The following is a 13,242-nucleotide window of genomic DNA, read 5'->3' on the forward strand; positions in this document are numbered from 1 at the left end:
GCTAGCCTTTGGTACATAGCTAGGTTCTCGACCTAGAACTGTAGAAAAATAAGTTAGTAAGTGCTGATAGGGAAAAATAAAATTAACATGAGGGTGATGTACGTACCCCAGTGACCTTCTGAGTATGGTTGTCTGTGAGCTCCCCCAGTGAGATGGTCGTCGCATGGGCCAGAGCATAGGCCAAAACTTGTGCTAGCGGTCCTTGAATCCTGATTTGATGTTCAGGGGAGCGGAGCTCGGCGTCGTCTGGGTGGTGCCACTCATCAGTTGGCAAATGGATGATGGCCATTATGTCTCTGGCCCCTCCGACAAGAAGGCTCGGAGGTCGCTTGGGCGGTGGACTTGGGCATGGGAGAAGACCATATTATGGATACCTGGGCAGCTGGCAAGAAGGAGTGTGGAGGCATATACACGATAGGCTGTGCGCATATGGTCCTTGACGGTAACCCGGATAGAGAAGGTGTCCGGTCGGATGACACAGAAGTGGGAATACGACGGTCACCTGCTCGGGAAGGGCAGGTGATGAAGTCTCACCCCACTCGAAGGGAGGATGTAAGTCGGTGCGGAAGGAGGTCTGCAAGACTGAGGTCGCCGAATGGGATAAGGCTTCCCCTCGGTGTCTCTTGCATCGTTGTATTAGAGGCTGCCTGTGACTGATTCTGAAGAACCGAGATCCGCAATATTGAAGGCCTATCAGGAGGCAGTTCAGCCGTGGCAGCCGCGACATCGCTAGCCACTGTCTGACTTGCCCTCGACCTTGCTGGCTGCCACGTGGCTTCCTCCCAATTGGCTGATCAAGTCGTCGGATTGGTCGACAGGCTGTAGGCCACAACTCTGCAGCTCAGCAACGCCAATGGCGTTAATCTCTGTGTCTGTGAGCTTTCTCTTGTCGCTCAGACGTGCTCTCAACATGATTAAGCTGCAAAAAAGGAGGAAAAATCAGTAAGATTCAAAGATGGAAAGAAGAAAGAGCATACTTAAGGTAAGAAGCAGCCGCGTTCGAATCGGGCTCAACCTGAACATATAAAGGACACTCTCCAATAGCAGCCGATGTATATGATACTTCTGACCGGCCAAGCTGGAAGCTGCTTGAAGGTAATCCGATTGGCTTCGATATTTGCTAAGCTACGGAGGCTTCATTACTTCTATCTGCCAGCTAGTCGGGAAGTCGTGCCGATCGGGGAAGCAAACAATGAAATAATGCTCCCTCCAATGCTTATTGGAGGACGATATTTTTTCGAAAAAGACAGAGCCCACTCGGGCTTGGAATAGAAAGGTCTCTGACTCAGATAACTTGGGATAATAAAAATAATGAAGTACCTGAGGCACTAAGGGGATGTCATGCAGACAAAACAACACAACTATCTCGCATAGCAACCTAAAGGAGTTCGACACTAATTGGTGTAGGGAGATAAAAAAGTATTTACATACGATTGAGAAGAAAGGGTGAACGATAAAATGGAAACCAACGCAGAATTGATCCTTAAAAAAGGACAAGAAGCCGACGGGAGGTTGATGAGGACGGTCGTAGGTAGAGGGTGGAAATATACTAAAGCTCGGGACGAGCGGAGGAAGTTGAGAGGAGACAGCCATAGGAAAACAAGAAAGAAGCGAATCGCGGATTCAATGAAAGTAAGAAATGAGAGGGTTACTGAGAAAGGTCGTCGACGAAGACAAGGAGAAGGAGAAGTGTCACAAAACGTGCTCGAGAACAAAAACGCGAGGAAGTGTGAAGACAACGATGAGTAAATAAGGGCTTATAAAGCCCAGTAAACAATCGCGAGCCATTCGATCAAGGATTGCAGAAAACAAGGTCAAAATCTAACCATGGAATTTGAAAAGGCGCCTGTCACATCAACCATGGATATCCGCCTATCACATCAAGCATGCGGCAGCAGAGATCGGGACACGTGGTGGCCAGCGACGGGGAAGTATTAATGGGGCTTAATTAAAAGGCGTGGGCGGTGTGCTCAACCATAATGACTAAAGATTTACATAGTCTTCTAGAAATTGAGACGGTGTCAGCAACCATTACCAGGCGCTCGTCCAAGAAAGTGACGAGATGTGAAAAATCGCAAAGTGTCACGACCAACCACCCCGATCGGCACAGAGCTCTGACCAAGAAATAGCTGAACGGTGGATCTACCCCAATTCAATAAGAAACAGCCGAGCAGCGACTCTAAACCTAGGTTGGTGAGTGATGGCTGAGTAGTGCATCTAAGCCTAGAATGTCCGATCGACCGTGAAGGCCACCAAAGACACTACTTGTTTAGTCAGTCGGACTTACAACCTCCTTCGACTAGACTTGAGGGGAAGGTTTGTGATTCAGTGATAAAGGGGGGCCCACCCAGTATGGGTTAAGGGTGGAGATAGTAGCCAATGTGGAGGTCAAAGTCAGGATGGTCAATACAGAGAACCCAGGGGCTCAACAAAGGTGAGTCGAGTGGAGGTCTACTGCAGTTGCCGATCGGGCATGAAGTGTTCGATCGACAAATGACTTGTTTCAGCAGAACGCTCGTACAACCAAGAGCACTACAACAATAACATCAAATGCTCATCATGGAGCAAAGGAACGCTAAGGTGGCCAAAGCGCTGGTTCGGTCGAGCTGAAACAATTAACTAAGCTAAGAGATTACGGAAAAGATCGGCTGAGGTCAACTAGGCGGGGATCCCTGGCCGAGCGGCTTCCCCGCTCGGCTAAACAATGAGACATCTCTCATATCTCTTAATATCCTTTTGGGAGATAATGCCACTGACAACGAGGTACGATTGACAGGCAGATCATACGACGGAAGCTTCTACTGTCTCATCAGGGATTTGCATGCTTATTAAGGTATAGTGTTAGAGACACTTTCCTGACAGGTCCTTTCATAGGACTGTTAGGGAAGTGTGTCCGCGCTTTGAGGCGCATGCATGTCGTCCACTGGGACGCTATATAAAGGGAGGTCCATGCACTAATAGAGGTACACTTTATTCACTATTCATGCCTGTGCTTACTATTGCTCCGTTTTCTTCTATTATTCCGATGACTAATTTGAACGTTGGAGGGTCAATATCAGGGACCTCTTCCCTGATCCGGCTGACATTTCTTGTGTTGCATAATGGAACGAGGTCTACACAAGGTCATCTTAGAAGTCACATTCTCAGCAAGCATTCTTCATGATTTTCGGACAAGATGATGTATAATCGTGCATTATATGCAGATGTTTAATTCAGCATTTTTAATTACATACAGCATGCATAAAAGCATTATAACTCAAAATAGATCTCGTTTCTTCTTGCTTCAAGTTCTTGTGCTAGTTGAATTTTTCTTGTATTTATTTCCTTGTATATTAACTCTTACACAACATAATTCATTAGGAAGCAACTGAAAGTTCCTATCACGCTAAATGCCTTGTTGATTGTAATTTTGAAATACAGACACCTAGAGGTATTATTTGAGACATGCTTTCTGAAGTCTGTTGGCAGGTGACAATCATATTCGATTTTTTGAAAAATGGATTCCAGGAACTCAACGGCTCCTTGGATTTGTCATTTGACAATGATTCTGTTGCTGATGAAAAGATACCATTTCTATCTTATCTTGCTAGTGTACTAAAATAAAATACATTTCTACCATATCAACCTCCAGCAGGAAGTACAGATTTTAGGAACCTTATAGCTGGATTCATGAAAGAATACCATCGTATTCCAATAACTGCAGATGTAAGAACTAATTTTCCACTCAAGTTTCACTGTAGATTGGACAACAATATACCACAGAATATGACAGCAACAAGAGCCATGAGTCTCAAATACTCAGGATCAACTATATCAATCTTATCCCACTAATGGACAACAGTCTATTGATTTCCCCTCCTTTTTTGAATTATAGAGGAAATGTAGTAGTTTGCTCTACGACATTAATAATAGATCTATTTGTTTTGGAGGTCTTGCTCAATTTTTTTATGTTATGAATTGTGAAACCTTTTGTCAAGGACAAGTATCCAAGGTCAAATATCTTCTCACGAATTTTGAAAGGACTCAAACTAAGCCACAATGATTGCAACCGATGTGAAACAGAGAGAAACATTCTTAGGGAGTTGTACATGTCATTTCTCATGTAACTAGAAATTGCAGACTGAATGATGGTATTGATACTATAAAGATGGCATTCCTGTTTGCAGTTGCATCCTTTTACGATATCCTTGCAAATGGAAAATAGGGGCTAACTGAATGAATTCTGGAAAGATGAAAGTTAAGTCGGATGAGTGAGCCCAAGTCTCTTCCAAAAACTTGATTATCTCCATTTCGACTCTATAAGGAAGGTCAGTGGGAAAGAGATTACGGGAATGCTTGTATAAAGCCATCCCACTTTTGCCTAGGTCATTAGGAGGCTAGTTGGCATTTGACCATGTTTCATCCCAGGCACACTGTATCTGTAAGCCTTTTTTATGTTGTCTTTTATCCAAGCCTTCCAAATCCACACAAACACATGCAAATGACTAACATATACACAATCAACTGTATGATTGGCACACCAAATTCATATTTCCATAGAAAAATTTATAAGTCAATATACAATCCAAACTGAATAAAATATAACAATCAAGATCAACAAAATCCGCAGGACGCCTCTTACATGTTGTGAAAATGTTGATTTTTTTTTATAAACTTCATATTATGTTAATAAATTTTTACCTTTAAATTTTAGAGGTTGGATTATAATATTAATTATTTAAAAAATTAAATAAAAAAAAATTGATGTACATGAGATGTACAAGATAATAAATTCATATATATATATATTCATATATATATATATATATATACACAGGATGATATAGTACTCACCCTGTGCCCGACTCTCGTATTCGACTGAGTGAGTAGGACATCTGAAAATATTTTCAGTTACCTATGAAGTTATACACGTGAAGTGAGCACGGTAGCATTACTATATATATATATATATGATTGATCTGCTACACGATTATTCATCTGTATTTGTGCACGATAGGTGCTATACAGCTCGAGGCATCTAGAATTGATCTAGGCGCCTCAAGCTTTAATTTAGCATAATTTTTTTAATCCTTAAATCCTACCCTCCTAAATATTATATCTCAAATTTAAAATCCTAAATCCTTAAAAAAACCATACGCATCATAAATACTATATCTTAAACACTAAATCCTATATCATAAATTCTAAATCCAAAGTCTAAAAAAATACACACCCAAAATATTATGTATTATATTTTATTAACACTTAAATTTTTTTATATTTTAATTTCTTTTAACTTAGATACTGTAATATAACCCTTAAATCTTCTATATATATATATATATATATATATATAATTTTTATATTCTTTTTTTCCTTGTTTTAACGAATACACTAAAAAGTTAGTAATAAATGCTTTTTTCTTTAATTTTATTTTAAAAAACAAAAGCAAAATAAAAAAATGGAGTAAAAGAGTGACTAACCAGCCTATTGTCATAAGTAATCTTTAAAATTGAAATTACAAAAATAAAAAGTATTTTTTTTTTTTTGTAGGTAACAAAGAAGAGAAGAGAGGATTTTAAATTACAAAGCATTAAACATTTAAAGGGAAATCAAAATGCATCAACAGGTTTAACCCCTGCTCGTTGATCCCACTCGTCGGGAGAGAGAGCATCTGCCATTATCTTCTCTTGCCCACGCCAAAGTATCTGTCATGCAGCAAACGAAACCAATCTTAAGCTCATGTGATATTAGAGCTAGCAATATCAGACCTCATTTTAAACAAAGGATCCTACATCTTTCTTTAAAGAGTTCAATTAAACTTATCCTTTATAAGAAAATATTCCTAGTAATTCTATAATTATTCTTATATTATCCTATATAGTTTTTTATTGACTTGAATATCATGATCTGTTATGACAATTAAAAGGATGAATGAGAGCACCTTGTCTATGACTCCAAATTCTTTTGCTTGTATTGTGTCCATATAATAAGGTCCTTGATGAATAGCACTCTTGATTGTATCCACAGACTGCCGTAAATAAATAAATAAATAAAAATAATCAAACTCAGTATCTTGTCGATTATTAAATAGCCGGATGAGTTTTATTTGCACTCACATTCCCAGTGTGTCTTGCTAAAAGTTTAACAAATGTGTCTCTATTCTTTAATGCCTGTGAAACCAGAAATCCGTGAGAAAATGCAGTTCATATAAATAATCTTTGACAAGCATGCACGCAAAATAGGCATTCTCCTGAGATGAATATCATAAAAAAAATTATCTAAAATCACCGACGAAAGGATGGGAATAAACCTCCTCTGCACGAATAATCACATCACTTGCTTGCATTAGGCCGGTAGATGGAAGACGAGGTTGTTGGATCATAGCTAATAAAAACAAAAGCATAGTGAGAGATTATCCAGTGGTAAAAAACAGAATAACATAAAGTGGAAAGATCATGCTGTCAAATAGTATCAGCATAATGGAACTTACTTTGAGCATGGGGCATTGCAAATCGTCTACCTTTTTTCCCTGCAGCAAGAATTAGACAGGCATGACCTATTGCCAGGGGCGGATCCAGGATTTGAATATTGAGGGGGCCAAAACTTGTGTCGCTATATTCATTGTCGATTGTGTGGGAGAATTTAGAATTCATTACATATTTAGAAAACTCCGTGACCTAAATTTTCTATTGGTAGTTTGATATCAATATCTCGAAATAATATTGTGACATTGAAATAAGCTGTCGGTCCTTGTTTCACATCGGAGCTACATGCGAACTTGTTAGGGTAGAATTCAATTTGCCATCCTTTTGATCATTCACATCTATTCAGCATCTATTGCTTTGCATTTCATTATTGCTATTCATAATATTGGTTTATTAATTGATTAGGTACTCTAATTACTACATCAAGTTGAAGCGTCTGAGTATTCGAATTGCTTTCCTCTCACATTCGTGGCATTCTTCATATGCAGGTACTCCTTATCTATTACTCTATTTGCCATCAAACAAAAATATATATAGCTTTCACCTACTCAACTTCACCTGTAGAGCCCAATAAATTCTTCACTGTTGACCAACAGAGCTCGATGTTTTTCAGGGGGTCTCTTTGTTGATCGCAAAATGCCTCTATTTGGCATCCTATCATCAATATATACACTATTTCCATTCCTTGAATTTTGTAATAGCAGATCTAGAGTCTGTCAATGTTTTTCTTTGGTTTAGTTTATCCTTTGTTGAATATTCATTGTATCTTATTCTTTGGAACACTCCAGTCTAGAAGATATGGAGTCTGTCAAGTCTGCAACTGAAGAGTAGAGACTTCCTCCACACTATCAGCACCCTACTTTTATCTTTCTCGTCATTAGCAACCTCAATGCCACTGGCTATGCAATATGCTTCAGTGTTCGGATAAACCTTCACCATGATCCACCAACTTCTGGTTTCTCCGGACGGCAATTTCGAAGAGATATCTCTGCTTGAGTCTCTTCAAATTTTGCTCGTTAGAAGAGAGCTAAAAGCAAGGTTGATCCAGGATTTACACATGGACTGGGGGGGGCCGTGGCCCCCCCAAGTCCCCATGTAAATCCGCCTCTGCCTATTGCAGCTCCAACAGCTACTGTCTCAATCTGTATTGCCAACAAGATACGTTAGTTGCAAGTAACACAAAGAAACAGACGATTTGTTCTATTGGGGAGGATGCTATGAAACACTACTGATCAAATTTCCATAGCTGATTGATGATGGGTAATTGTGAGGGGAATTGAAAATGGTCGCGGTCATCCCGTAAGATGAGAAGCAAATGGAGACATCTGGTGGTTGAGGGGTCATGTCTCAATAGCTAGTTGGTGAAGCAATAACTTACCAAGGTGATATCAAGTAGCCGATTAAAGAAAATGAACCCGCACTAGGATTGAAACACAACCCAAATTCCTACGGGGAGGCAAATTCATTCTCTGATGTTGCAAGAATAATTGATCAGAAAGTTGAATATTCAGCTATCCAAATGTGTAATTTTAGAGATTCTGATGATTTGTTTAATTAATAGAAATTGTGACCCATATCTCTCGGATATTTTGATTGCACATCACATTCATGCTATAGTTTCAGTTTTGTCGGTTTTAAACAAATCAATATCTGCAATTCTGCATTCCGTGAGGATCGCTCTGGCAATATCAGAAGTCTCTGGTTACGACTGAGAATCAAAAGTTAATTATTTGGGTTTTTTTAGATTTTATTATTAATTTCAAACAATAAAAAAAAAAAGTGAAGTGGAAAGGCATGGACGATAGGACATACCTCATTCTTTATATGTTTCATAGCATCATAAATAGCAAAACCTTCTGTTTCCAATGCTACCTGCAAAAGTTGAAGATATTGAACATTTTTTTCTTTAACATATTAAATATGTTCATTAACTTGATTAATATTAGCCACTCAGAATATCCAGCAACAGATCATGCAAATAAAGAGGTGAAGCAGAAAGACTGAAATCACCACTGGCCAATCACAATTTGATTGCGATTAGCAACTCTCTGGAATATTTCCATAGATTAATTTAAGCTAATACACAGATATGTCTAAATTTTGTCCATTCATGCTAGCAAAAAAGATCTGTTGTGCAAATAAGAAACACACCAAACAATCTAACATTATATTTGCGTCAGAAAACCAAAGGCATAATTCAAAAGGCTAATGGTGAGCAAACTGAGGATTAGAAACACCAAAAGCACTAAATCAAAGCTAAAATATAGAACCTTATTCATGACTATGTATGGAAGAATAGCCGAGATTACTTTCAGTGAATTAGCCTAAATCCAACAGACTAAACTGAAATTCCTAATTTTTATAGTGGAGCATTGGTTTCTATTCCTAATTGTATACATATCAGGGAAATTTCATCTACAAAGCTTCACTTCGCAAACTCTGGAACACATATTGAAGGTTATAAAACTATGGTGAATTTTCAAAAAGTGAGTAAACCATGGGGTCAAAATGAAATATTCACATAATATATGTATTGCAAACAACAGAGTATCTATAGGTCTATCTTGTGAAAAATATACAGCAAAAATTGACTCAAATTTGAGCATGTCAGTTTTCCTTGATTTAGGTAAAAGCGAGAGAAATGGTAAAATGGCTTCTTACAGTTTCACCATCATCACGTGTTGTTCCAGTCGAATTAATGTAGATAAAAATAGGTTCTTTTGCATCCATCCATTGCAAGTAAAGTAATTGTGCAATCACGAGCTCTGTAACAACTGGCACCAACTGTCCACAAAAGATGGGTTAGTTCAACAGGAATCATATCTATCATGTCAAAAGAGTAGTAAAAGTGAAGATGGTAAAGGTTAGAAGAAATATAATGACAGAATTCATAGCATATCCATCACCTATAACATAAAATTCTCTGCTACATTTGCAAAAATCAGAAATAGAAATTCAACACTCTTATTGTGATTATCAAGCTTCTTCATTTAATAACTTATGATAGTGACATCATAGCAAAACCATCAGCGATTAATTAAAAGCATAATAGATTAAAATTCAACAACCACATTCAGATACTCAACATTTCCCCTATTTTTTATTTTTTTCAATGATGACGTAGGTATTATAGTAAATAAAAATTCCAAGGAATCAAGAATGAAGTTGTAGAAGTGCAAAGATTGACATGAGAACTATAATATTATAATTAATGCTCCATATAAGATTGGATAGCCAGAAAAAAATGAACCTGTTAAAAATAATGAATATGTGATTATTGTTAAAAAGAAATTGTTTATAGTTGAAGGAGATTTGATTTGACATACTGGAAGGGGGAGAGGAGAATATATGTGTGTACAACAATTTTATATTTAATAAAAGAAAAGAAAAAGGCAATACAAATTGTTGGCACTCGGACCATGTGGTTGATTACTTTCACACAGACAACAAAAATTGTCAAGTAAATAATTATATTCCTCACTATACTAAAATCAATAAGGAAAAGTAAAAAGTTGGTACTCTCCTAACCCTTTATTCTGTCTCTTCTATGACTTCGTGACGTACATTAAAACCAATTCAAGTCCTCCAATGTTTTTGATGTCATATGTCCAATCTTTATACATGGTAATTTATGTTATTCTGATTCAGGTATGATTGTTTGACACAAACATGGATCTGGGTATTTGCAATCTCATTTCCTACAAGCTTAACTTGCCAACTGGTCAACAAGGCTGTTGATGTTCAACTTGAAGTGTTAATGTTGAATGTCCAATAAGGGCACAGGTGGTAAATGAAGAGTAACAGAGAGGAATATCTTTCCTGATAGCACTTAGTACAAGTGTTTTTCTTCTTGAACTTTGTAAACAAAAAATGTATTAGTATTGACAAGAAATCTCAAAAACTTCTTGGTGGGAAAACATTTCTGAAACAATAAAATCCATTAGGTAATGATCAGAATATAGCTATCAATCACATGCAATTGAAAATTATGTTTCAAGACTTACCGGCATGCCAATGTAGACAATTCGTCCATGAAGAAGTAATGACGGCAAATCTGGAGGAGGTCTTCTTGGTCGATGTTCATTATAAGAAACAGACCGTTCTACCTAATCAAGGTTTATAATACAAAAACCGTAAGTATATTGAAAAAAATAAACTTCTATTTTCTAATTAAATAAAAAGGAAAAAAACAAAGCAACTTTAGAATTAAAAAAAAAACATGGCAATAACATGTAAGCAGAGACAAACTGAGGTTATTTGAAATTGCAGATACATTGATTATAGCTCACCATTAATTGTAGTAAAAAGGAAATAATATGATGTGATATTTAGAAGGAGAACCAATCTATGCCAATTTTTATTGAATATACCTACACAATATATAAAGAATAGGCTATATAAAGAGTACCAAAAATGCAACAACATAAATATATCCAGCAACTTGTGAACATAAAAACAAAATAATCTAACACACAAAGGAAGAGGATCAAGATTCAAAATACCAATGCCAGTGCTGGAATTGATGTTGTTGCAGAAAGGTAAGGTCATTATTGCTATTTTAAACTTTTACATAGCTAGGAAATTCAATGCTGATGTTCTTGTTTAACTATATTGGCATTTATATTTCATTCTGCCAATAATGAAACGAGGAAAAATTTTGTGTGAGGTACTTTTTTGTTGCAGCATTTAAACACAGCTAACTTCAGTGATTTTATTCCATTGTAGTTAAATTATTTCCTAAGATGATACCTAAGATAGGAAAGAACTCTTATGAATGATAATTGAGAGAGTATATGTTATAAGGAAAAGGAAGAGAGTACTTCTGTTAATCAAAAAGCTAAACACTCTGACTATAACATTTAAATTGTCAATGTAAACTACAAATAATGATTTGATATCTCATGTCATGCCCAATGTACCAAGCGACATGGTCGAAACTTATTGTTCACATAAATTAACAAAGATTGATAATGCTCAACAAAGATAATTTACCCAGTATTTAGTAATGGTAATGACTGTCATGTTATGTTGACACTCCATACCTCTTAGCATGCTACAATATGTGTCGAGATAAATTGAAATATTGTTTGTTATTTCTGCAGTTTGGGCTTATTCAATACAACATCAGAACTATATCATTCCAGATCGGATACAAAGTTAACTTAGATATATAGTTGTGTTTATTTTTTTTTTCTTCTTTATCTGCTTCCTTCTTTTGTATTCAATTTTTCACCAGCACCATATGTTGAAACATCGGCATAGTACCAAAATAATTCCCAATTAAAAATTGAACTTCAGCACAGCTTGATATTTTGAATCTTGCTAAAAATTACAATAATTATTTCCTGAACATGAAAGACACCAAAACAGGTGCTTGTAATGTTGACACCAAATTTATGGTACTAATAAATCAAATGTTTTGGAATGCAACTAGTGCATAGTTGTTATATTACCAAAAAATCTAATGTAGTACATGAGAGTCATTATATATTTCCATAGATAAATAAACAATGTTGCAGAAACTTGAAAACAATTCTAAAACACATCCAATGATCTCAACTAACATTTACATAAAATGAAAGAAAAACTCTTTTTTTTTTCTTATATGGCAGTTGATTCAAACACCAGAATGTTACAGTTTTTTGTTGCTCGAGGTGGTATTACAAACAACTTTTACCCTTGCCACGACCATTTGAAAATCTTCATCCAATTCCCTAGCTAACTCAACTGAACCAATTGCCATTTTCCTTTTTTTAAAACAAAATTTCACCTATCAAACTTACTAAGATAGCCCATTTCCATCTTATAAGATAAATTCTTTCCTTTTTAAAGGAGAAAATCCTTACAAATTAAGCATGTTTGTAATATCCTACAATTTAATGTCTATGAACGCTCTCGTTTCCATCACTGCGGACCTCCCAGAAGATTTGTTCCGGTGCTGAATGAAAAACCCCTTTTGACACAAATCCTCGGCGCCCAAATTAATACTTCGAATTCAACGAACAGAAAGATAAACTATACGATCCATCTATTCGTACCTCCCATAAGATTCAATCCTGATCCCGGTACAAAAACCTTTTTTTTTTACACAAATCGCCCGGAATCCTAATTAATATTTCAAAAATATACCAGAATAAAATGAAAACGATCTAGAAAGTACCTGTGCTGGACTAGCCATGAGCGTCGGGGAGGCAAAGAGATCGAGGTAGGGCGGCATGTCGCGATTGCCGGACGACGCCAAAGCCAAAGGGTCGGGTGCGGCAGCAGCCGCTTCGGCCAGCTTGGAGAGGAAGGGATCGCGGGGATTCAGGGGAGGCATCGGCGGCGGCGCCCTTGCTGCCCTAATTTTGAGGGGAGCAGCAGCATCGGCCGACATGGAGAAGGAAGAGGAAGGAGGAGAGGAAGACAAACCGGAGGGAACGAAAGCCAGAGGCATCCGAGGCGAGAGGAAACGGAAGCTTACAGCGCCGCACGCCATCGCCGCCTTCTTGTTCTTGTCTTCGCTTCAACTGAGGACTTTTATAACTGAGGGACTTCTTGAAGGCCAGCGAAAGATAGATCGGATATCAACTCTTGGAAAAACAATATATAAAAAATGTATTTTAAAAAATATCCTCGTAAAAGGGTAAAAATTATTTTTGTTATTTTGAAAAATAATAATAATAAAATAAAAAGGGCACTCATTTTTCTCTCTAAAATAGCTTTATTGCTGTTTTATTAATTTTTGTCGTTAAAATATATTGAAAATACTCTTAAAAATTCAGTTCAAATTATT

At 37.0% G+C, this 13,242-nt stretch overlaps 1 protein-coding gene and 1 long non-coding RNA gene across 2 annotated transcripts; one reads left to right on the forward strand and one right to left on the reverse strand.

The window, feature by feature from the left end:
- Positions 1-5,454: 5,454 nt before the first annotated feature.
- LOC121988720 (ATP-dependent Clp protease proteolytic subunit-related protein 3, chloroplastic-like) lies at positions 5,455-13,024 on the reverse strand. The gene is made up of 10 exons (XM_042542297.1): positions 12,628-13,024; positions 10,472-10,573; positions 9,129-9,251; positions 8,280-8,339; positions 7,579-7,609; positions 6,473-6,538; positions 6,293-6,366; positions 6,099-6,152; positions 5,924-6,010; positions 5,455-5,687 (listed from the first exon to the last, which is right to left on the reverse strand). Exons 1-10 carry the CDS (start codon positions 12,943-12,945, stop codon positions 5,592-5,594), a joined length of 1,011 nt encoding a protein of 336 aa, XP_042398231.1. The 5' UTR covers positions 12,946-13,024; the 3' UTR covers positions 5,455-5,591.
- Positions 6,545-7,287, forward strand: LOC121988721. Its single transcript, XR_006114091.1, has 2 exons — positions 6,545-6,955; positions 7,256-7,287. It is a non-coding gene; the product is annotated as an uncharacterized LOC121988721 (long non-coding RNA).
- Positions 13,025-13,242: the final 218 nt, after the last annotated feature.

The sequence above is a fragment of the Zingiber officinale genome, chromosome 6B (assembly GCF_018446385.1).
Source record: "Zingiber officinale cultivar Zhangliang chromosome 6B, Zo_v1.1, whole genome shotgun sequence".
Classification (NCBI taxonomy): domain Eukaryota; kingdom Viridiplantae; phylum Streptophyta; class Magnoliopsida; order Zingiberales; family Zingiberaceae; genus Zingiber; species Zingiber officinale.